This window comes from Oreochromis aureus, linkage group 23 (assembly GCF_013358895.1).
Source record: "Oreochromis aureus strain Israel breed Guangdong linkage group 23, ZZ_aureus, whole genome shotgun sequence".
NCBI classification, from domain to species: domain Eukaryota; kingdom Metazoa; phylum Chordata; class Actinopteri; order Cichliformes; family Cichlidae; genus Oreochromis; species Oreochromis aureus.
Genome location: NC_052963.1, coordinates 18274242 through 18299054, shown reverse-complemented (window position 1 = coordinate 18299054; position 24813 = coordinate 18274242). Strand labels below are relative to the sequence as shown.

Genomic DNA, 24813 nt, shown 5'->3' with positions numbered 1-24813 from the left:
GACGAGAGGATGTTTTGCTTTCCGTCCTCCATCTTTCTGTGAAGCCTATCAGATGTGCCATCTGAAACGGCTGGTCAGAAGCGCTCCGTGTTACTGGGGAATGCTTTGTTTTCCCAGCTGCAGTGCTCGTCCTTTGAGGTGGCGATGATGGTCCCGGCACACTCGGCCGTGGCTCGGTGCTCTCACCTGCTCTGCTCTTTAAGATCTAATCAGCAGACATCCACAAATAGTATGTGGATGTATAGAGGTCCTGGCTTTGGAGTTTGTCCCAGTGTTTGGGACTTGAACATGGCACAAGATTTGCTTCTTTGTGCTGCACCACCTGCTGTGTGAACATCTACAGTTTGTTTGCGCATAAACCAAACCCTGACCTAAGCTTTTCATCACCCCAAAGCTGTAGCAGCTTCTAAGAAACAAATGTGCAACTCTTCTTTATATCTTGCTAGGAAAACGTGAAATACATATAAGAAAAAAATAGAGTTTGTACAATTCAAGCAAGCTTGACGGTCAATATTTGGCAGCTTTCTTGTCATTTCGCTAAGTAGTCTTCAGGAATAGTTCTCTGGCCTTCTTGAAGGACATTCAAAGCTCTTCTTTGGATGTTTCTGCCTTGTTGAGGCCAATCCATCAAATCAAAGTTTTTGGGGTCACTGTCATGCTGGAAAATTAAGCTGTCGATCCTTTCCAGGTGGTCCACGGTTTTTGATGACAGTTTCTTTTTCATTTCTGATGAGGCTTTAGTGAACAGTAGATGGATCAACTGAAGGTCCAGATGCATCTCTCAGGTTCTGTGTCAGGTCTTTTCTGGACTTTTCTCTGTTTCTTAAGGACATGACTGACGCTTCTTTCGTTTCCTCAATTTTTTTAAGGACACACTGCACACCACGCTGTGATATGCCAGGGTTTTAGCTGAGAGCTCTTTATTAATCACCTTGTTGGTGCAAAAATATCATTTTCTACTGGGCAAGATCAGTCAAGATCATGGGCTGAATAAAAAAGACGGGCGTAGCTCTCAACAAGCTACATTCAACTTTTGGTTGGTGTTGAAATTTGCCACATGACTAAGATAAGCCAAGCTAAGCAACTAGTCAAGATATTGTAGATAAAGACAAGTCAAGATAATTCAACGTAGGTTTGGATGAGATAAGTCACGACATGTGAATCAAAGATTAATCTTAATGACACCTATGACAGAAACATGCAGCTCATAAGGTATGATCATTGTGTAAAAAAATAAATTCCCAAATTTTTCAAAAGCACCACAGATGAGGGTCCGTTAGATACGAATGATTAAAATGTCATGACAGATTATATCTGAAACAGATGAGTCAAACACTGAGTCTTTATCAGGACTTGACTGCAGCATTCAGTCATTATTGCTGAGATGGGTGTTTATAAATCACATTTAGAGACACCACACTGACTTACAGTAACCACAACTGGTGTTTTCACATAAACAAATGTCTGACTCAAATCTAAATCCGACTGATAAGAGTCAAACAATGATTTAATCTTGATTTATGTTATGTCTTCACTGCCGTACAGGATGAAAATCTTTGTCGCTAATTATTTTCTATATCAGTAAACAAGATTCAGTGCCAGAAAATTGTGAAAAACGTTGTTATAATGAGTGTTTGCTTGTAAACTCTTACATGAGCTTCAACCTGGCCTGCAGCTATAACATTTAAATGTGTGGAATTCCCACAGTCAGACAATAATGTTCAACCTGGGCTTGCATTTCACGGGCTCGAGGCATCAACAAGAGATTTCCCCTGAAGTGCAACACAGACAGTCTTGATGGTAGAAATGGGCCTTGGGTTCAGACAGGCTGGTCTAGTGGTACATTTAGAAAATAGAAAAAAACCCCGTCTAATTATCCCATAAGCTCCCCTGTATTACCCCTGCTTTAGACCCTAAGGCACCTGACAGCTATGTTTACAGCCATTCACTTTGTGCAGCACAGTACATGGGTTTTATTATCCCCTTTTCTTGTATGTAGGATCGTATATGATGGAAAAGACGCAATTTGGCCACCCAGGGGACCCGACTGCTTATATACTATATAAACACAGCTACAGTAAATTTAGGAGGCACTAAATTCAGAGAAACACAACCAAGAGGGTGTAAATTCTGGAGAATTCACCTTCATATTGATACAGATAGTAAAGTATAACTCTATGATCCTCATTCTTTGACTCGCTTTTCTGCAACCTGCTTTCCCAGAAATCCTGTGAAACCTGCTGCATTTCTATCGCATTACCTTTGCTTTTCATTTCAGCCACTAACCTAAAAGTTAGTATTGCCGACATACCCTGGACAAAGAGCCAGTGGGATTTTATATAGTGTTTGTTAGAGTTAGAGTTGTGTAATTGTAAGGAAGCTGTAGATGAACTACACCACAGTCACATGATGATAATGTCACCTGTATTAAGTTCCTGTGATCAGCACGACAGCAATGCTAGTTCAATTGTCCCCAACAATCTCTCAGTCCGTTTAACCACTTGTTGGCAAACACCGTCTTGGGCACAGGCAAAAAGTGTAATGTGAATGTATCTAAAGCGTACCTCATGTACACTGCCAAAAATCAAATCAACATAGCCTATTGAACTGTTGCTGTAAAAATGCCAACTAGTTTCTGGATTTTAGGATTAGTTACGTTGGTATGATCAAAAAGTGCAACTGTGTATTAGTTCTGCTGATGGTTAAAATTTCTCTGATTTTTAGAAAAACTTATCTTATAAAACATTGTTCTGGGTTTGTTACCCTGTTATAATACATCCCACCTTTGAGTCATTTCTCACTAATAATAATGTAATAATAATAATGTATACTTTATTGATTCCCGTGGGGAAATTACTCTCTCTGCATTTGACCCATTCACTCAGTGAAGCAGTGGGCAGCCACTAAGCAGGCGCCTGGGGAGCAGTGCGTAGGGACGGTACCTTGCTCAGGGGTATCTCAGGGTAGCCGTTCAGTAGATTCAAACCCCCAGCCTTCCGATCATGGGGTGCCAACTCTACCTACTGAGCTGTCCCTGCCCCAAAAGCTTAAAATGGCCCGTACGGGGATCGAACCCGCGACCTTGGCGTTATTAGCAGCACGCTCTAACCAACTGAGCTAACCGGCCACTAACAGACAAAAGAAGAAAAAAAAAGCATGTTCAAATATTAAAAGTTCACTGAAGAGCGCTGTCTTTTTTTGCCAAAGTAGGGAAAACTTATTATAGTGAAATCCTCGTCGATATTAAGAATTGTAGGTTTATTTTATTGAATTTAGGGCACATTTTTAATCATTTTCTTTTTTATTTATTATAAATCTAAGAAATTATAGTTGTATCCCTAAACTACACGCTCAGTTCAAAGGCCTGGATTCTTCCATGAAGGTAGCTGAAGCAGTTCTGCATATACAGTGCTTTGTCTCTACATGATTGTGCGGGCATGCCTGAATGTCAGCATAATGTTTTGTGTGTGTGTGTGTGTGTGTGTGTGTGTGTGTGTGTGTGTGTGTGTGTAGCCTGCAGAGGAGGGAAACCACAGCCAGGTAAAATTAGACGAGTTGAAGTGTGTCTGGGAGGGAACGATGAGCCCTGAAGAGGGGAAAATCTGAACAAACTGCATATCACCAGCCGAACACACACACGCACGCACACACACACACACACACACACACACACACACACACACACACACCTGCATTAGCCTTAGCCCTTGAACTTACTTGTAATCTTTCCTTAAATATTGGTCTCAAAGAGGAGCTTAGCTGTAAAGTGTAATATTTGTATAAAACACCAGCACACACACACAGACATGGCTGTGGGTATGAGTGAGTCAGAGCCTCAAACTGAAGCCACTGTCAATGTGTGTTTTCACAGAAAGTCATTCAAACAAGTAAAAAAAGACAAAAAACCACAGCGAGGATTAAAACAACTACAAGGAGGTGCAAAATAAGAAAGCAAAGGTCCAACATGTTCTTGGAGATGCAAAACAAGCACAAGGAGAAGATTACGATAATGATTAAGTGATTCAACATGAAGCTGTGGAGCTGAGACAACTTACGAGAGGAAGATGTTATGATTATGGTTGGTAGACACCGCTCTGCTGCACCTGGTTGTTACTTCATTAGCTGCGTTTCTTTAAAAAAAGTAAACCTTTAAACACCTAAATGCTATCTTTTTCTGATGAAAAGCTATTACAGTAATCTACTAGATTATTAATCTTTATTCATCTTTTATTGGGCGTTGGTGCAACTCCTGAACTCGGATGATGGGCGACAGGTCGCACACTAGTGTGTGAGATCCTGTTGTGAAGTCAAGCTGAACATTGGACATCACCAGGTTTACAGTTTGAAGGAAGGGGTGGATCAGAAAATCAAGGGCTTGTCAGCCATAAGTAATCCCATTCTAAATCTACAACGCAACTAAGGATGTAACTGGAAGCGTCTCTTAATCCTGAGCTGTAATCTTCCACATTCCACAACAATTGGCATGGAAGGTCACAGCGTGGGGTTTAGATTTAGGCGTTAAAAAGCCAGGACATAGATTTACTGCCAAAGTCTAAATCAAGCTTAAAGGACAACTCTCATTATCAACTATTTATTACTTTAAATAATTTATAATGTCATAAAGATTAGGCTTGTATTGAATAAGACTTAAAACTAGAGCCTGAGGCCATGAACTCATCAGGAAATTGACTGTTGAGGTCTTCATTAAGTGAACCGTAAGGCGATTTTCCCCACGGACTTCTAAACAATCAGACCTCTTTTTGAAACGAGACTGTTGGCCATTAGAGATAATGCCGGTTTAAGGTACTTCGGTACTGGTTTCACTTTTCAGATCCATTATTTTAATAGAGTCTATAATCTAAAACAAGGTGTTTTAGCTCCACTTCCTTTAAGCCATCTTTGTTCTGATTGGCTGTCCCATACAAACAGAAGGTCTGAACAACAGGTGGGTGGGGTTTCTGTGCTCACAGCCATAGTTGTATGGTTGAGCTGAACACATCAGGAATGTCAGTGAGAGCCAAAAGAGATAAAAGCTTTTGAAGAAACATACTCTGCCCTGAATATCTGAAGCTATGGCCACATTTAGAGTATCACCATTGGAGCAGCATGTATGTGACAGAAAATAATCATGGGACCATTCTGAAAATGAGTCAGCGCTGACATTTATCGTCAGACAGTATAAAAGTTATGACTGGCCGACGTCCGGCCGTCATATATTATCTAAAGCCTGGAAACAGAGCCTAGAGGTCCATAACTGACCGCTTTAACTTCAGGTCGACCTTTCTGAATGCACAACAGCTACACTATCAACCACAACGGAATAAAGCGTCCCTTATCTCAGAGCTGTGAGGGGCCTTTTTATTTGTCTGTGCCCCGAGGCCCAGCGTCTCATAGACGCCCATGTGCAAAATGGTGCCAAAGGAAGCCAATATAATAAATGCAAAGTCCTCAAATCGAGGAAAACACCAGAAATTCTTATTTCAGAACAGGTCAGTCATCTGTAGAAATCGCATCCCTCTGTAGTAGGTGCACTCTTACAGACAGGACAGTAGTGCATGCCTCTGACAGCGGAGGAGATGATGAGCTATTCATTATTCCCAATAAACAAGTCCAGACATTCACACCGACCACGATCTCATTCCAGCCTGGAAAAAAAAAAAAAAACAACTCCAAGCTTTCAGGTCACGTGACTGAACTCATTGCTCAGAAATAGTTCATGAAGTCAGAATTAACAGTTGAAGTTACAAAACTGGACGTTTTTGAATTAACAATTATTAGAAACTCCGAGATTTTGCACCATTTTCAGGTTTTTAAGTTTGACAAAAAACACTCAAAAGAGTATTTAAACACACGTATGAGAAAATAAAATAAATGCATCCATTTACCAGTTTGCTGAGACTGCGTCTGTGCGGCCACCAGCAGCGCGAGGATGCAGGTCCAGCACCTGTCGCGTGCACGCATCCCTGCGGTGATTATCACTTTGTGAGTCTGACACAGAAAGCAAATAAAATCCCTTCAGACGCTTCGAGGAAGTCGTGTGGTTGCTCTCATCTCCAGCAGCTGGTGGAGGAAAAATAAACACCACCGTGACAGAAGCTTCACCCACCGCCTGTCTACCTGAGGAGGACGAGCGCACCTTTACAGCACAGCACTTTGCAAAAAACTTTCAAGCCGGGGAGGAGAGTCACAGCACAACTTCCACCCTGGGCTTTTCAAAGTAAAAGCCTGGATGAGAACCACTGGATGAGAACACCAGCATGCTCTCAGTATGTCTCAGAACTGTGCAACTGCTAAGGAACACACCACGAGCCAACTTTTAGGAAAAAAAAGATTTGAAACGTTCAGTTTATGCAGCAAAACACAAACAGCAAGCCTGAAACTTCAATGGACACTGTAAGACCGAAAACAAGAAAAATGCAACGTATGCAGCAAAACCCTGATCCTGAGGAAGGGACTTCATCGGCCGCTGTCCAGCCTAAAACAAAAGCGATGGAGCAAAACCCAAAGCCGATAGGCAAAAACTGAGCACCAGATGAGGCTGCCAAACCAAAGGGTAGAAATAAAAAGAATATGTAGAAAAATGCAAACCCTAAGACACCCTGGACAAGGGCCTTGGCCACATCAGCCCAATGCCCACTTTAGAGCCTAACCCTCACTTCATACCAAATGAGAGCAGACCTCCATATGATATGACTGACGAAATGGCTGCGCTGAGATTCCACCTGCAGGAGTCTCAGCACATGCAGAAAACCAATCTTTACAAAATGGTAGCTGCAAACCACAAAGCTGCCAAGACAAAAACACAGAAGCTCTCCAAAAGTTGAATCTGTTCATCTGGACGTAGCGTTTTGTGGGAGAAACGTTTCGTCACTCATCCAAGTGACTTCTTCAGTCTCAGCTGACTGCAGGTTTCCCCAAACCTTATAAACAGTACATTTGCATAATGACTGGAAAAAACACAGAAGGATTGGCTTCACCTGCTGCAGAGAAAACGCTGGGGAAAAAAAAAAACATTCTCGAGCTCCAAGAACAGCTGAAACAGGCTCAGAGAAACAGACCCGAGTCCAGAGGAGAACTTCACCCCTGAGGTAAATGAGGCTCCTGTTGAAGACAGCAACACAGCTGTCACAGCTGCAGAGCTGAGTGTGGACGCTTCAACACAAACTACAGAAGCTCCACACACAGACTCTGCAGACAAGAAAACCAATAGAGAAGCTGAGTTGGAGGTCCAATGTACAAAACAGCACGAAGAGACTGAACAACTCTGCGAGCAGCTTCTTAAAACTCAAAAACATCTAGAAGAGGAAGTTGCAAAGCACAAAGAACAAGAACAAAGAGCCCGCTGTGAGTTCAGTGAGCTCAAACTCTGCACCAGTGAGGCTCTTGGTGAGAAAAATCATTTAAAGGCACAAAACTTAGAAGAAGAGCAAAAAAAACAAAGCTTCCTACTTGGAAATCAGAGAGAAGCAAAACCATGAGAACACAGCCATGAAAAACCAACTCAGGCAAACAGAAGAAGAAAAGATATTACTTCAGGAGTCTTTGCAGTCACTGCAAGAGACAAGAAAGAAACAAGAAAATGGGTCCAACGGTGGCAAACAAGAGAATTCTCCGGCCCAAAACAAGACAATACATCGATCAAGTTTGGAAAAAGAGGCCAGTGTTAACATAAAAGAAAATTCTCCAGCCCAAAATGAGACACTCCAGGAGAATCAGCACAAAAAAGAGGAGGTTACCAAACAAGAAAATCCAGAGGCCCAAGATGAAAATGTGCCAGAAGAAAATCCCAAAGAGAAAAAGAAGCGTAACTGTTTTTTTAGACTATTCACTTAGACTGACTTCAACTCAGTCTCCTATAAAATCACAGTAATATACAACTAAATGTTAACAGCTACTTCCAGTGCCTAAATGTACATTTTAAGCCATATTTCTTTAAACATTTAGTTGTATATAAATTTGTCATGCCCCCCCCCCCAACCGGTCGTTTCTCCCTTTTTAAAGGTAGTTTTTCCTCCCCACTGTCGCCAAGTGCTTGCTCACATGGGATTGTTGGGATTTTTCTTTAATTCAGTTCAGTTCAATTCATTTGTATGTAAATACTGTTGAATTGAACTGAACTGAATTAAAGAAGATTTTTGGGAGACGGAGTGAGTCACTGAGTGAACCAGAGTATTATAACATCTTGTGTTAAAATGTGTACAGCCTGGCTGAAAACTTTGTTCTGTGAATGATTTCCACTGTATCTGTGCTGTTGATGCCTTTTGAAAGCATTCATAATAGCATCTATCAAGTCATATGCCTTGCTCAATGGTTCATGGAACTATTAACAGTTTTGGTAATTGGCTTTGTAAGTTTAAATTCTATAGCTTATACTAGTAAACACTTGTGCTACACGTGGGAGACAGGTAGAGTCAGGTCAGTATCCAGTCATTATTATGAAAGGTTTGTCTTTGGCATCCAGAAAGATGCAGCAGCTCATAACAAAGTGGTGCAAACAGAGTTGAATCCACATTTGAGCAAGTTTGCCAAAGAGTTCTTGCTGACTTCAGTCAATCTGCAGACTTGAAGCCTGAGGAGCACGTTTTCAAATAAGTTTCTGAGGTTTCTGAGGTTTGAACTCTCACAAATATCCCCTCAGGATCCAAAAAAAGCTCTTAAAACAACTAGTTTTTCAGCAAATTTTAGAGAACGTCTCCAAACATGGAGGCCCTAAATTCAACAAAGTAGACTTTTCTTAATATAAAATGTATGCAGAGATTTTGGATGATGGGGAAATAAAAGAAAAATCCAGATTGATACTATGCTCTCCATGTGTTTCAGTCTCTGTTAAGACATGTTTGCCTGCAGTTTGGCACCTGTTTGTGCTAAAATCTGCATTCCATGATTAGAGTAAAGCTTTGCATGATGACAGATGCCCCTGAACTACACCCACAATCTATCTGCAAGGGGGAAGGGGGACCTTTGGAGCCTTAAGTACAACACCAAATAAATTTGGAACAAAACATCCCATTATGAGGAAAAATGACAATAAAGGACTATTCTATTCTATTCTATTCTATTCTATTCTATTCTATTCTATTCTATTCTATTTGAGTCTAAACTTTCAAACCATTTTGCTATCTGCAAAGAAGTCTTTGCATTTTCCTGTTTGTGGAGACTCATTTCTTCCTCTAAAAGTCAGTCATGATGATATGTATGCACCTTGGTGGGGACTTTCTCTGAATTTCTCTGTATTTTTCACTCCTCACCACCAAATCATTAAAAAACATATACAATCTAGGATCCATCAACCTACAAACTTGTCACTTGAGCAGCTCATATTTAGATTAGAAAGCAGGTGAGACTTATAGCAAATTGTATTCAGAACTGAACTATACGACTGAACAGAAAAATCTGTCCGTGTTCGGTTCCCATGCTCCTCATTTCCCTGTTAGTCCTGTCCGCACATGTAAAAGTAGATACACTTTCCACTGTTGTTCAATCACCACTCGCTCTCCTCGAAAGGTGTTGTTTGGTGAGACCTCCCTGTCCTTTATGTTTCAAAATTTAAATTTCATCCATCTTCTTTCCAGCTCTGGGCTGTCAAGCTCAGGAAGACTCGTCTTGAAGTTAGCGCATACAATATGTAAACTAATGTGTCTGAACACATAAGTGTGTCCTCCCACCGACCTCCAAAGGAGAAGAAAAATAAGCTCCGTGTCACTTTTTTAAAGAAGGCTTGTTGACCTTCAGCCGCCAGGTGACACAAATATCCTGCTGGCTGATAAACTGCTAGGAGACGGCCAGATTCAAACCTGGAAACTTTCCTTGCATATTTTGCGCCATCATTGCACCTTTTCACTCCTGCAGATTCTAGCTGCCCTAGCTGCTGGGAGGACATTCTTATGTGTTCAGACACATTAGTTTACATACTGTAAGCCACTGAGCTCATGAGTTTGGAGTCGCTATCAGAGGCCATAAATCTGAAGACAGAGAAGATGCTGTCTGTGTCAAAGCCAGGGCCTGATTCTTCTACCTCTGCAACCCAGTGGACAGGTTAGTCACCAGCATCCCTCGGCTACTCAGCCCCAACCTTTCTAACCACATGTTTTTGTAACTATTCACTGTATTTTCATTTCAAAACAACTATGTGCATAATAATTCTACATTTCTTTGGCATTTAAGTGCAAATGACTACTAGCTAAGGAACAGAGTGAATGCTAGTCATTATCCTTGGAATCCCAGTGACTAACAAAGGGATGCTAGTGACCACCAGGGAATTGTCAATCCACTGACTAGCTTAGTAAAGCAGGGACCAAGCACCAACACATGTGTGCATTATAATGTAAAGATCCTAATTAAACAAGGCCTGGGCTGTACTTTCATGCAGTTCCAATTTGTACCACTAGATGATGCAGTGTGTCTGTGCAATCTTTCAATACATTTTAGGCTAAAAAGAAAAGATAAAAAAGTGAAACAGGAGCATCCAACTGATAAAATGTTGCCCCTGGTGGCTAAAGTTTTAGTTAAATTCTGCAGAGTATAACTACAAAAAGTTCCTGTAAAACACAGGAAAACACCACAGTCTTAAGTTTTCCAGATGTGTTTGAATGGCAGTGAGAAATTCCTGGAAACACATGAATGCAGAGTAAATCACTCCAAACAGAATCAGATGCAGGTTCACTCACTTACTGTGACTCAGTGATTTATTATTTTGGACAGTGACAAATTAAAATGACTCAGGAGGAAAAGATCCAGCTGTTCCATGCTTTGTTATTTCAGGACCCAAAATAAAAATTATGTGCAAGACCAATTTGTCACTAAACATGCTCACATAATCTGGATCTTATTACAAACACAAAGCACTTTACATCAGTGTTAATAAAGCATGATACAAATTCATTTTTAAATATTGTCAGCTGGAAATTTGTATTGTTTTATTGTTTGCTAAAGATATGAAACCAAACTATCCATTAATAAGGAAATAAACCTCCAAATCCAGTCACTGTCATCCAGCTTTACAGACTGACAGGGGATTTCTTTAAATCACCCTGCCGTTCTTTGTTCAGCTGAGACACCTGAGTTAGAAAACACACAAACACTGCAGATTTTCTTTAACCCGCGAGGGCAGCCATGAAACGCAGGATCTGCGCCTCATGACTGTCTGCATCCTTTATTTATACAAGATTGTACTGTGTGTGTGTGTGTGTTGTGTGTGTTACAAAGATAACAACGTCACTCAAAACAGCAGGTTTTTCCCCTTTTCTCTACATCTGTATGTTCTAGCAAAAGAGCTGAGGTTTCACTTCTCTACATCTAAATGTTCTTTAAACAGGAAGCGGTTAGTATCTGCATAAGTTCATCACACAAGTTACTAGGTGAAAAGTCACATAGACATGTGCTTAATGATAAAATAAAAAGATACATTTCATATAGCTGATCACATATACACGATTTTCCTTTGACACAGACCATTCACGAGTAAAAGCTGAACCATCTGAGTGTATGGCGACCTCTGGTGGACAGATAATGATACTCGCCTGCAGCAGCACAACAATGTAAACAAGGATTACATTCATGAATACATTCAATAAAGAACCGAAAATTCATTTCCCATACCCTGTGAGTCCCACCTGTAGTCCGTCTCACTGAGAGATCGATTGAAACAATGACTCAGAATTCATTTGACTTCATCACAGGTTGCTCAGGCTGAGCATGTGTCCTCTATGTAATGAAAATAAAATAGCTTTATTGATATTGTTCAACATCTACCATAGAAAAAAACATAAAAAATATAATAACTGTACAAAAGATGTACATTTTTTAGGATATATGTGTTATTAATAGATTTGATCTTTAAATCTGAGCAGTTTTAGACCAACTTCAGCACAAAATCTCCACCTTATCTCCTCTTTGTCCTCTTTCCTGCTGTCTCTGATGTAAACAGTGTCTCTGTGGTCGGGTCTTGATGCTCAAACATTAAGTAAAATAAAAGAATAAAATAAAGAATCTCATAAGTTGAAATTTTAATAACAAAAGAAAAAGTATGCAAAAAAATAAATAAATAAAATGTAATTTAAAAAAAAAAAGGACGGCAGAGTAACTGTAATCTTTTTCTGGATTCTTACCTGGATTAGCTTTTATGTGTTTGTGCCAAATAAAGAAGCCAGACAGGGCCACCACAATCAGCAACACAATAAATACTAATCGCATGAACATAACAGGAAAATTTCCTACAACAAAGAAAGAATAAATTAATAAAACTGTAAATGTTTACAAGAATGATGCACATGTGTTGGTGTGATAACTAACTGCTTGTGAATGGGATGATGATGTCATCACTGTGTTCACTGCTGACTGGGTTTTCCAGCTGACAGCTGATCGGTTTTCCAGACCACTCTGTACCATTCTAAAAATGAAGAGGGAAAAAACAGAGACGCACATAAACAAAACACATTACATCAGATTACAGGACAGTTTTTTATTTGTAAAGAATCAAAATATCAACAGTATTGTAACTGAATTTACAAGAAATGTAAAATAAAAGTGTGTGAGACTGACCATTTCTATCCATTACTGTTATGTGCCTGTTGTGAGGTGTATTAATATACTGTATGTCTAACAAAACATCACTCAATTTGGACAGCTCTGCATTATTCACTTTTTATTCAAGCTAGCGTTAGATTGGGTTATATAGCCTCTGCCTGTTCAACTTCTTGTTAATGCATTTACCTGATTAGCCAATCACATGGCTAACTAAACATTTTGTTTATTTACAAAACTAATTTACAGAACTAAACAAACACACTTTAGCTGCATGTGTGGCATCTGCAAAATGCTGTAAAAGATGTTAATGATGATCCCAGTTTATATGGGAAAGCACTGTAAATAATTACATTGATCAGATTTGGTCTTTTTTGCTTGCTTTTAAGCGTCATCAGCAAAACATACTTATACATTTTATCACATTTAAACAGATTTAAATGAATTCAACTGATTTCAATGAAGTTTTTAAACACAAATATAAGGTACTTTTGAATAATTTTGATGCTTTTCTGGTACTAGGGAATCTAGGGGATGCAACAGTACTGTTAATTTGCTGTAAAATGTACAAATGAAGGAGTCTAAACTTCCCCAGATTTACATAACAACAGTATTTTGATAACATCAAAACAATAACTGGACCATAACAGGCAACACTGGAGTACAGCATATAGAATTTGATTAGGAACTCAGCGTAATTGGCAGTCCACAAATATAATCAAACAGTATATGAGCGACTTTGGTCTTTGCGATGCATGGCGCTCCCTCCACCCTAACAGTAAGGAATATTCTTTCTTCTCACATGTTCATCACTCCTACTCTCGTCTGGATTATTTTTTGGTCAGCAGCTCACTGCTGAGTGACATTTCAGACACTGAGATTCATCCTATAGCTGTCAGCGATCATGCTCCTGTATCTTTAACACTAATGCAGAAGAATAATACCACACCAAGTAAAAACTGGAGATTTAATACATCACTGCTCAAAGATGAAGAGTTTATCAAATACTTTAAAAAGAATGGACTTCATATTTAGACTTTAATGACATTCCTGGAACATCAGCATCTGTCCTCTGGGAAGCAGGAAAGCCGTGATGAGAGGTAAAATAATCTCTTTCTCATCACATAAGAAGAAAGAAGAAAACAAAAATATTCAAGAACTGGAAAAAAACATCAAATCCTTAGAAAAAGCCTATGTATCACACCAAGATCAAGAAATATTAAACAATTTACGCAAAACAAAACTAGAATTAAATGAAATTATTAATAAAAAGACTAAATTCTTAGTACAAAGACTTCGCCTGCAAAATTATGAACACGGTAACAAATCCGGACAATTTCTTGCTAACCAGTTAAAAATCAATAAAGAAAAAACAACTATATGTGCTGTTAAAGATTTATCTGGGAATACAATATATGATCTTAAAAAAATAAACAAAATTTTTAGGGATTTCTATGAAACTTTATATACACCACAAATAAACCCATCTAAAAGAAATTGATCAGTTTCTGGACAACATAACTCTTCCAAAATTATTAGACACTCAAGCAATGGCACTGGATTCACCACTGATGCCAGGTGAACTCCAGGAAGCCCTGATAAGTATGCCCAACAATAAGGCTCCAGGTCCAGACGGCTTTCCTGCAGAATTCTACAAAGAATTCTGGACGATTCTAGCACCAGTTTTTCACAGAATGTTGCAGGAAATCAAAGAAAATGGCAGACTACCACCAAATATGAACTCTGCAAATATCAGTCTCTTACTGAAACCAGGCAAAGACCCTGTATATCCCTCAAGCTATCGTCCAATATCCCTTATAAATGTAGACCTTAAAATAATCTGCAAAGCTCTCTCAAAGAGATTAGAGAAAATAACCCCCCTCTTAATTCATCCTGACCAAACTGGCTTCATAAAAGGTAGGCACTCATCAACAAATACACGTAGATTACTTAATTTAACAGACTACTCATGCAGCAAAAACATTGAAACCATAATATTGTCTCTTGATGCAGAAAAAGCATTTGACAGAGTTAACTGGAAATTTCTATTTGCAACTTTACACAAATTTGGTTTTGGAACCTCTTTCATAAACTGGTTAAAAATATTATATAATTCCCCAACAGCTTGTGTCAGAACAAATGACCAAACATCCTCCAGCTTCTGTCTCCTGAGGGGCACCAGGCAGGGATGCCCACTCTCCCTTCACTGTTTGCAATTTTATTGAGCCACTAGCAGCAGCAATTAGACAGAATTCAGTAATTAAGGGCATAAAATGCAAGAATGTAGAACATAAAATCAGCCTTTATGCAGATGATGTGTTACTTTTTCTCCAAAACTCACAAACCAATATCTCTGGGGTGATTGAATTGATAAATTCTTTTCAAGAGTCTCAGATTATTCAATCAACTGGTCAAAATCTACAGTTCTTCCGATTAATTGCTCCTTCCATAATTCTTCTCCTACACCACTGCAATCTGGAAATATAAAATATTTAGGTATTAATGTCTCTCCTAAGCTTTCAGAATTAACTAAATTAAACCACATCCCGCTTTTAAAGACAGTAGAAAGCGATCTGGCTAGATGGAAATCTTTACCCATATCACTCATGGGAAGGGTTGCCGCTATAAAAATGATGGTCTTGCCAAAATAAACTATTTGTTTTCAGTGATCCCAAGTAAGCCATCACAAGATTGGTTCAGATCTCTGGACTCATGTATTTCTAAATTCCTTTGGAAAGACAAACCCCACATATCAGCTTAAAAACATTACAAAGGACCAAGGATAAAGGAGGATTAGATCTGCCTAACTTTAATCACTATTTTTTTAGCCAACAGGCTTCAGTTCATCTCTAGATGGTTTAAACACAGCTTCTTAGATGAGCCCTGGCTAGATGTAGAACAGGCACTATGTAATAATCTAGAAATTTCAGACCTACTATTTATCAGCTCAAACATCAAAAGACATGAATGCTTTAAAAGCATCAACATCAGCTCTTCTCTGACAGCATGGTGGGAGTTTCTAAAAATGACAGCGTCCTCATTAATCCCATGCAAACGTACACCTATCTGGAATAACCCTGACATATTACAAAACAATAATATGATTAATTTTCCAGAATGGAGTTGTAAAGGAATTAAATACTTAGAACATATATTAGAGGGAACAGAATTTATTCCATTTGACAGACTAGTTACACAATATGGGATCAACAAGAAAAGATTTTTAGAATATCAACAAATTAAATCCATAGTAAAAAAGAGATTTAACCTCAGTCAAGCTGAATTACAAACACCACCAAGTGCGGTACACTTTCTTACTCTTAAATCCCCAAATTATTATCTAAAATATACAGAACACTTTCTAAAATAGATGAATCAATATCCTTCCTATTGCAAAGTGGGAAGCAGATTTATCAGTAAGCTTAGACCAAAACTTCTGGTCTCAGGTATGCTTAAAAACCTTTAAATTGATTAAAAATCCCAGTCTGCAATTAATACAATACAAAATACTACATAGAGTGCACTATACAGGTCATCGGATGTTCAAGATGGGCTTTACATCTTCCAACAACTCCTCACACTGTCAAGGCAATACACCAGACAATTACATCCACGCCCTTTGGTTCTGTCCACCAGTGCAGAAGTTTTGGCGTGAGATATGTGAAGACTTATCAAAGTGTCTGAAATGTAACATTCCAGCCTCCCTTTAGTGTGCTTGCTGAGCAACTTGGATGAGGTCACTGCAGAAATAAACACAGCCCACATTGTTTTTACAGCCCTATGCATTGCCAAGAAAACGGTCCTCCTTAACTGGAAAAATAAAATAATCTTAATTCTAATCAATATAAAAACCATCTAATAGATCACATTAGTCTTGATACAGCCTCTGCCACCACATTTGATCAATCCCTTTGGGCTCCTTTGATTGGCTTCATCACCTAGTGGGGTGGGGGTCATGGTTTGGTCCTGCCTTCGCTATTGTGGTTGATGTGGAGGTTGGGATGGGCTAAGGGCGCCAGGAGAACCCCTAGAGACGTTATCCTGGAGGGCACAACCCGGGGTTGTGGTCATAACCTGGTGAGTGGCTCTGGTCGCTCTTAGAGGTGTTCTCCTCATGGCTGCGTGCAGCGGGGCTGGGGATGGTCTGTACTGGCGGACGTGGGTTACTGGCCTGGTAGCCTGGCTGCCCCTGAGTGGATCCGGGGCAGGCGGGGGCTTGGGGTTCGGGGTGCTTCGTCTCCGTGATGGGGCTCTGGCTGGGCCTTGGGGCTTCGGTCCTCGCCGGTGTGTCGCCGAGGTTGTGGGCTGGTGGGTGCACGGGCTCAGCCCTGGCGCAGGGGCCTCTGGTGCATCGACCCAACTGGGGACTCTTCAACTGGCAGGAGGTTGTTCCATCCTTGCAGAAGTCCACTCTGCAGGTGGGGAGAGACACAGGAGAGGTGGAGAATAAACCTAACCTGGGTGTCTGTTGTCTTGTGTAGTCTGGAGATGATTGAATGTTGGGGTGGGTATAGTTTCCTCTGCGGTGGGGTGGGGTGGGCTTCCCCAGGTCCTGTGGGGCTTAGCGGTGCTGCTGCCGTGGGCCCCGATCGGGATGGGCCTGGGCTCCCTTGCCTTGGTGGGTACTAGAGGACGGGGTGCCTACTGGGGTCAGCCGGGAGCTGGCCCTAAGGAGGGGCATCTTGCCCCTCCTTCTTTTCCTCCCCATCCCGGCTGCCTCCTCTTCCCGCTCCACCACACCCACCCACACAGGTAGGGCCTTGGGGTGCGGGTGTGTCACCAGGGTGCAGGGAGGCATCCCCCCCTCTCTGTCCCCTTCTGGCCACCTGTGCCTCAATTTTATTTCACAACTTAGACATCCACATTATTCACACTCTCATAACACACACACACATATATATATATATAGGGCCTTGAGGGTGATCACGTTAACGGCGTCCAGAGGGGGGTCTGTGTATTCAACCCTACCTCTGGCGCCGGTGCCCACCTCTCAATTTTAAATCCATGTAGACATTGAGGGTTCTCGGGAGGGGCCGTGCTAACACCTGCTGCTCTCTGGCAGTAGCACCATGCCCTCCCTTGTTTTAAATGCACTTTAGAACAACACGCAGCAACACTACACATGAGCGGGAGGAGGGAGGTATGGGGTCTTCACACACCCCCGTTCTCTACTAGCCATCGGGGCGGGGGGCTGGGAGGAGGTGTTGGCTGTCCGATTGGCCTCCCTGCTGCTGCGGAGCCTGGGGCGGTCTGCTTACCTCCACCCGGGGAAAGGGTCACATCTCTTGGGTCTGGGTGCCGTTTCCCCTCTGGGGACGAGTACCCTGGACCCAGGGCATAGAGTATGTTTGGGGAGTATGATTGTGTGTACATGTCTATGTATGTCTATCCCTACGTTGGGTGAGTGCTGAGTGTTTGTATATGTGTGCATGAGGGTGGGAAAGCATGTTTATGTCTGTGTGTGCCTGTTTGTCTGTGTCTATATGTCAGGTCGGGTCTTAGACTCCACCTCCTGGGTACTCCCAGGCCCTCCAAGTGTGGAGGCCTATCTCCCCTCACCACACTCCCTGCTGGTAACTGATGCCCTCAGGGGTTGGTGCATTGGTGGTTCTTGGTGTCCGGGGCTGGGTGCTCGTGTATGCACCGGCTCACTCCCGGTGGCTACTTGGCGGGGCCCGATGCCTGTCGCTCGGTCAGGCCTCTTCCGGGGCAAAGGGGCCCTCGGGCCTCCGGCCTCGGGCCTGCAACTCGGTTCACTCTGGCACAGCTGGCTGCCGGCAGAGCCGGCGGGCACGCCGGTGCAGCCCCCTCTGGCTTCTGCTCCGTGGCTACTGGGTGACCCCCTCGTCTGGGGATCTCCTCAGCCCTTCCCAGGAAGGTGGCACGGATGCCCCTCCGGTGGTACTCCTTGGGCTCTCGCACTCTGGGTCCTCTGGATGTCTGGAGCCTGGATCTCCTCCATGCCTGCTTCATGCCCTGGGGGCGGGGCTATGGGCCTCCACACCCTCTAGCAGACCGTTACATGGGAAAACCTTTTGTATACAAGCGTGTTGATCCACACAGGTGTGCACACGGGTGTTCACTGTTCGTGAGACATAAACTACACCTTTCTTAGCTGCTACTTCAAAGCACATTGTGCGCTGTCTGTCCCATGTGCTGCACAACAACTTTCAATATTTAGTATTTACTGCTGTTCACACTCAGCTAGATTAACGTGATGGTGTTGTGTTTAGTATGTTGCTTTGTTTTTGTTTGGTTTTTTTTGCTTGTCTTCTCTTCTTTTCTCTCAACAGGTGATCCAGGAGATTTTTTTTTTTTTTTTCTCTTTGTCTTTGTAAGTGCCCTTTCTCACTGTCCCTTTTCCTTCTGTTTTTCTTTTCCTTCCTCTCTTTCTTTCTCCTTTCCTATCCCCCAGTCATGTCTGTCCCATCTGTAACAACTGAAAATAAAATAAATAATAACAACAAAGTTTGATCAAATGGACCAATACGGCAATGCCATGATGATCCATTTGGCAAAATAAATCCATTTGGTATCCTTGTTGGTCTTCAGACAACAATTCTGACGGCTTAAGAACCAAATGGACAGACAAACAAAAAAAAAAAAAAAAAAAAAAAAGAATTTGATTACCACAGATTTGTTACAAAATGTGCACCACTGAGGGAGATTGACAACTAATCTTCTATCTTGTGCCCCTGTTTTGTTGATCTTAGAGTAAAATACTGCTTAATGTAGTTTACTTTAATTTCTATTCTTTTTCGGTAAGTTCACACAAAGGAACAATCCCATTACCGTTTCGTCAGACATTATAAAACATATATAACATCATAAAATCAATGTTACTGTTCCCTAAAACTCATATGAACCCCTTTAAATACTTTTATTGGACTTTCTGTGCGAGCGAGCTGGGCCTACAAATGACGGGATCGTTTTGGAATGAATGACCTCAAAATGGCCGCTGCCGTTTTTTTAATTCTAATTTGATCCGGTGCTCCAGATCAATCGGTGCTGGACTGACGGGTGAAACATGTGTCTTATATTAGCTGCTTTACAGACACCCCAGAAATAAATGTGATGAATATTTGAACAATTTCTGTTCTTGTTGTTTCACCTGCTTCAGGGTCTATTTACGGGGCATCGTCCTGAAGCGGGTTGTTTGCGACACAAAAACTTCCATTTCACACTGGGAGTTAATCTTTTATCATATCAATATAGCTTTTGACTCGAACTCGTATGTTAATCTTCCACCAATTAAAGTAGACCTCAGCTTAAACTATTAATAAACTACTAATAAAAAGTTCGTTTTTTTCCTGGTTCGTGTTTAATGGCTCCAGAATAGCGACATATCCGGTTCGCCATGAACACCCCCATCCCTGTACACTCCTTTACATTACTATTAACACGGTGGCGAAATGTAAACACTAAGAATAAAACACACACGGTTAGTATGAAGCTATGCGCCATTGTTCACGCCACTGAAAACTCCCATAGTGTCCATCTTACCTGAAAGGACCAACTCCACGCTTAAGAGAAGAATTCTTAACCCCACGGATCGTAACATCCTCTTAACCTCCTAAGACCCGAACTCTGTCATGGCATGCATTTTTAATTTCTCTTTGCTATTTGGGCTGATTGGGACCTAATGAATGTAAAAACAAAGAATTACCTGATTTTTGTGAGGACATCCGTTTTAAATTTCGATAGAACAGTGGCAGTATAATGTCCTGGCAAGTGGATATCAGGCCCTTGTAGAGCAAAATTTTGTATTTTGGTCTAGACAACCCAAAATGTGATGTCCACATGTGGACGCCAGGTCCTAGGAGGTTAAATCGTGGCATAAGGACACAAGGGAGAATTTGTATGAATTAGAAAACCTTAATGTAAAAGCAGCTCTTGTCCAAGTGTGGCAATGTGGTTTTTATGTCTTTTACTTTAATTGCTGAAAGTAAAATGGACTGTGTTGTGAAATCTGTTTATGTTGTCCTAGTAAGGCTACCATGGGGGCAGCCACTAGAGGTCACTAGAATACTGGTGTGTATATGTTTTCCTTCAGAAATTGATGTTGGCACGTACGCAGCGGCTACAATTCAATAAAAGTGGTTTGTGCCTGAGAACGCTGCGTCTTATTGCCTCCGATCATGACAGACTGCCTTCATGTGGTTAAGCGACTGAAAAAAAGGGGAAAAGAAACAACCTGTGTATGCTTCCCCTCTTATCTGCTGTACCAAAAACAGTTATTTAGCTTACTTACTTTTGAGCCTTTGCCTCAGGTTTGATAACTAAAGTGTTCATCCTAAAACTGGTATATTATACTGAAAATTGATTATTATTATTCACTCTGAATCATTCTTAGACACTACAAATGTCATCTAAATAACTGCGCTGCTTTCAAAGGTAACATTAAAATGTGAACCCTGTTGAACTGTGGCTTATAAAAGTGAAAAGGACTGAATATGTTTGCAAGCAGTTTGCAAGCACTTCACTATTCACACCTAACATACATTATTGGAGGGTGAATGAAAATTTGCAACGCTCTATTTTTTTCAGATTTTAGAGTGAAAATATACTTTTAGTTTGTTTGTATATATTTATATATATTTCACTTCTTGTTTTCAGTCATTTATGGGCCCAACCTAGGTTATATGAGGACAAGCTGATACCTTTTAAAATGCAAAGAATTAAAATTTTATGAATATTTAAAATAGCTGTAATCATATATCATACATACTTCGTTTAAACATCACTTTTAATTATGTGGAGGAAGTTCTTTAAACCTTGACATATAACACTGTAGGTTATATGTGTGCAAAATATACACCTTTATTGTCCTAGGTCAGTGAACTAGTGTTTTGTATCTGTTTAAGTTATATTCTCTGATTATGTATTATTATTATTTATCTTGTTCTCCATTCAGTCATGTCTCATGTCACTCCTGTCTCTGTGCTCCATGTTTTTGTTCAGTGTCAAGTCTGTGCCTGTCGTGTTTCCTGCTTAACTTTGAAAGTCCCTGTCTCGTGGTAGTGTTTCTAGTTTTGCTTCCCCTTGTTTCGTTAGGTCTAATTTCTCCCAGCTGTGTCTCCCTCCTGTCTCCCATTCCCTGATTACGCCAGTGTGTATTTAAGCCCTGTTTTTTTCCATGCTCTGTGTTACGCGTTACCCTCACTGTGCTGTTTTTCCTCTGTGTTTCTGGTACTGGGCTAGCTTGCTGGTTCACGGTTTTCTAGTTTAGTTCTCTGGTATTTCATGTTTGAGTATTCTCCAGCAATAAAGCTGCTGCCTTTAGTTAATCACTCAGTCTCCGAGTACTGTTTGGGTCCTACCTCCTGCCTGCTACACAGCGCAAAACATGACATTTAGTTTGAGACAGTATTTGTTAAGTGCCCATACAAAATTCCCCAACTCACCTGAGATGACTCCCATTGCGATGGTCAGCATCATCAGTCCCACAGACAGAAACATGCTGTCAAACGAGTCAAAAACAAGACTGAAAACAGCAAAGAATCAGCTGATAATATCAGTAACAACAGCAGGAAGCTACAAATAAACTGTGAATAAATAATTGCAAAAATACGGGAAAACAGAGAGAAAAGTGCAACAAGCAGAGACTGACAAACTGAAGACAAGAAGAGGAATTAAAAGGTGGCTCCTCTGCAGAGGGCGGCTCGATGACTCATCTACTGAAATACAGTTTGGTTGTACTTTTACATATTCAAGTGTTTATATGATGTGTGTAATTCCTTTACATTATCTTTGAATATATTTATATATCTCTCTCTCTCTCTCTACTATATATATATATATATATATATATATATATATATATATATATATATATATATATATATATGTATTTAAAATATAAGCCTAATGAATTATGCTGTATTATTATAAAATAACCAGAAGTTTAAGTTTAAGTAACAAATATAATCTGCACTGCAATATTAAAGTGATAGTTTACACATTAATAATCATTCATCGGTCACAATATTATTGATATGATTTGCACAGTGAGTCATTTTACATTAGATACTATAAATATATTTGATGCATACGCCATTGAGTTGTTAGAAATTTAAATTTAAAAATAAAACAGGAAGCTGAAAATAAAAAAAATAGCCCAGTTGCAGAGCAGCTGAACCCTGCATCAGACTAGTAAGCACAGATAGCAGCCACAGTGACGTCATCTACTAGTTTGTGAAACATTGAGGTTTTCCATACAGGTTGAGCAAACAAGAAAGCACAACTCAAACATGAAGAATAATCCTTTCAAATATACCATTTGCTCCTTTGTTACTGAGTCCTGATTGGGCCCCAGACTGGTTATCTGATGCAACACTGAGCTAGACTTAGCAATCTGTCCACTTTGTTGTAGTCAATTTATGGAAAAGGCACAAATCTTTGAGGGCAGGAGGTATTTTGTAATGTTCATGGGTCAGAGTAATTTTTTGTATTTTTGTTTTTGGGACGAAAGCCCACACATCACTAATCATTTAAAGAATAGACACTTAAAAATCTTTTGCTTAGATTTCAACCAGTTTTTCTTACTGGCAAGCTAAAGCTATGTCGTAGCCAGGTTAAAATGTTCACCAAGAGATCATTTGGGGTTGGTTGTCGCACATATTCACAGCCTGTGAGTGTGAGAAATATTTTTGTGGCCAGGAAAGTCTCTGTTGACAAAATAGTTTGTGGTGAGCCACAAGGAAGTACATCTTGAGTCTGGCCTCACAGGGTTGCTAGATCAAGACTAGCAAACGTGAAATGGAGAAATCAGAAAATTTTCTTACCTGGATCATTAAGCATGCATCAAGTTTTAAAATCTCCGTTTACCTGTTTTTCTTTTAAAAGACATCTACTCGTTTGCAAAACCTCGAGGCTTTTTATACAAGATGAGTGTTTACGTCAGTGTGTTGTTGGTGGTTGATTACTTTTTGTTACAATTAATTGCAAAAATGAAAAGTATACCAGGAAAAGGAGACAGCAAATCTTCAGCTTTGATGTTGATGGTTATCAAAAGATGCTTCATGGATCAGCAATTCATGTAAGAGTAAAAAGTGTGACTACCAATCTTTGATAACTACCCTATCAAAGTTATCACATGGAATATCTAGTGCAGCCTTTACCCGCCATTCTGTAATTGATAGAATGAAAATATTTATCAAAGGAAGAAGCATGACATGACTACACGAATAAATCTCAATAATTTTATTGTCTTTGTTTTCATGATTTTACAAATATGATGCTCGCTACCAGTAAAAATGCTAACAATTGACTTCTGATTGACAAATAATGGATTTCTGTACATTCACATCCTTAAATACATTAAACACAGGGTACAAAATGACAGTTTTCACCTACAGTGCAAAAAAGTGATACAAAAGTATCACTTTTTTTGCACTGTAGAATACATCACATGTGTCTGATCTTTGGCATTTTAGCATTTTCATCTATAAGTCTTTATATTATTTTCTTCTACAGTTAAAGTCTAAACATTGACACTGTTGCCATGTTGTTAGTGTAAAGTAAATAAATATCTGTAAAAAATACTCTTTAACACATTCCACTTCACCATCAGTGCACCACAGTGAGTCACCATATGTGTCCTGTGACCAGTGAAATTCAAGTTAATTGTGATAGCGCTACAAAATACCTCACTCAGGCTGGAAGAACTCAAAGTTCAAGAGCAAGCTGATGTCACACACACGGCACAAACGCCTCCCCTCTTCTTCTGTACCTCTGGAATATGTAATATGTGACTGAGCATGGAGACTGGTGAAGTGAAAAACCTATAAAAGTGATCTCAAATGCATTCCAGGTTCCCATGAGTGCATTTGTGATGAAGCACTAAGCACCACTAACAGTGACCTTCAATGTCGCACCAGGTGTTCAAACTTATTCCACCAGTTTAAAGAAAATACTTCAATCAGTGCTGCTTTTAGGTGACACTAAGGAGTGTTATAAAGGTTCAAGGTGGGATAACGTATTCAATTATAAACCTGATTTTTACACACATAAAGTCAGTCAGAGCAGCAGAATAAAAGGAACATCTTATTTTAAAATGAATGTCAGACTGAGTCTCTGACCTTATAAATATGTATATATACATATATATATGCATACATATATATATATATATATATATATATATATATATACACACACATATTATATATATATACATTCATATATATATATATATATATATATATATATATATATGAATGTATATATATATATATATATATATATATATATATATATATATACACACACACACATATATATATATATATA

General features: G+C 40.1%; 1 protein-coding gene, 1 long non-coding RNA gene and 1 other non-coding gene across 3 annotated transcripts in view; all 3 read right to left on the bottom strand.

Moving 5' to 3' along the window:
- The window catches only part of LOC116312270 (collagen alpha-1(XVIII) chain-like), a 55614-nt gene extending 49454 nt beyond the window's left edge, over nt 1–6160 (bottom strand). The window contains exon 1 of the mRNA XM_039607010.1: nt 5886–6160. Coding sequence (XP_039462944.1) covers nt 5886–5961 — 76 coding nt within the window. The 5' untranslated portion in view covers nt 5962–6160. The remainder of the gene's footprint in view (nt 1–5885) is intronic.
- Nucleotides 3054–3127, bottom strand: trnai-aau. Its single transcript has one exon. It is a non-coding gene; the product is annotated as a tRNA-Ile (tRNA).
- Nucleotides 6161–10984: 4824 nt separating the features above from the next.
- On the bottom strand, nt 10985–12390 carry LOC120436488. The gene is made up of 4 exons (XR_005610489.1): nt 12292–12390; nt 12108–12212; nt 11881–11950; nt 10985–11703 (listed from the first exon to the last, which is right to left on the bottom strand). It is a non-coding gene; the product is annotated as an uncharacterized LOC120436488 (long non-coding RNA).
- Between the last annotated feature and the right edge of the window lie 12423 nt (nt 12391–24813).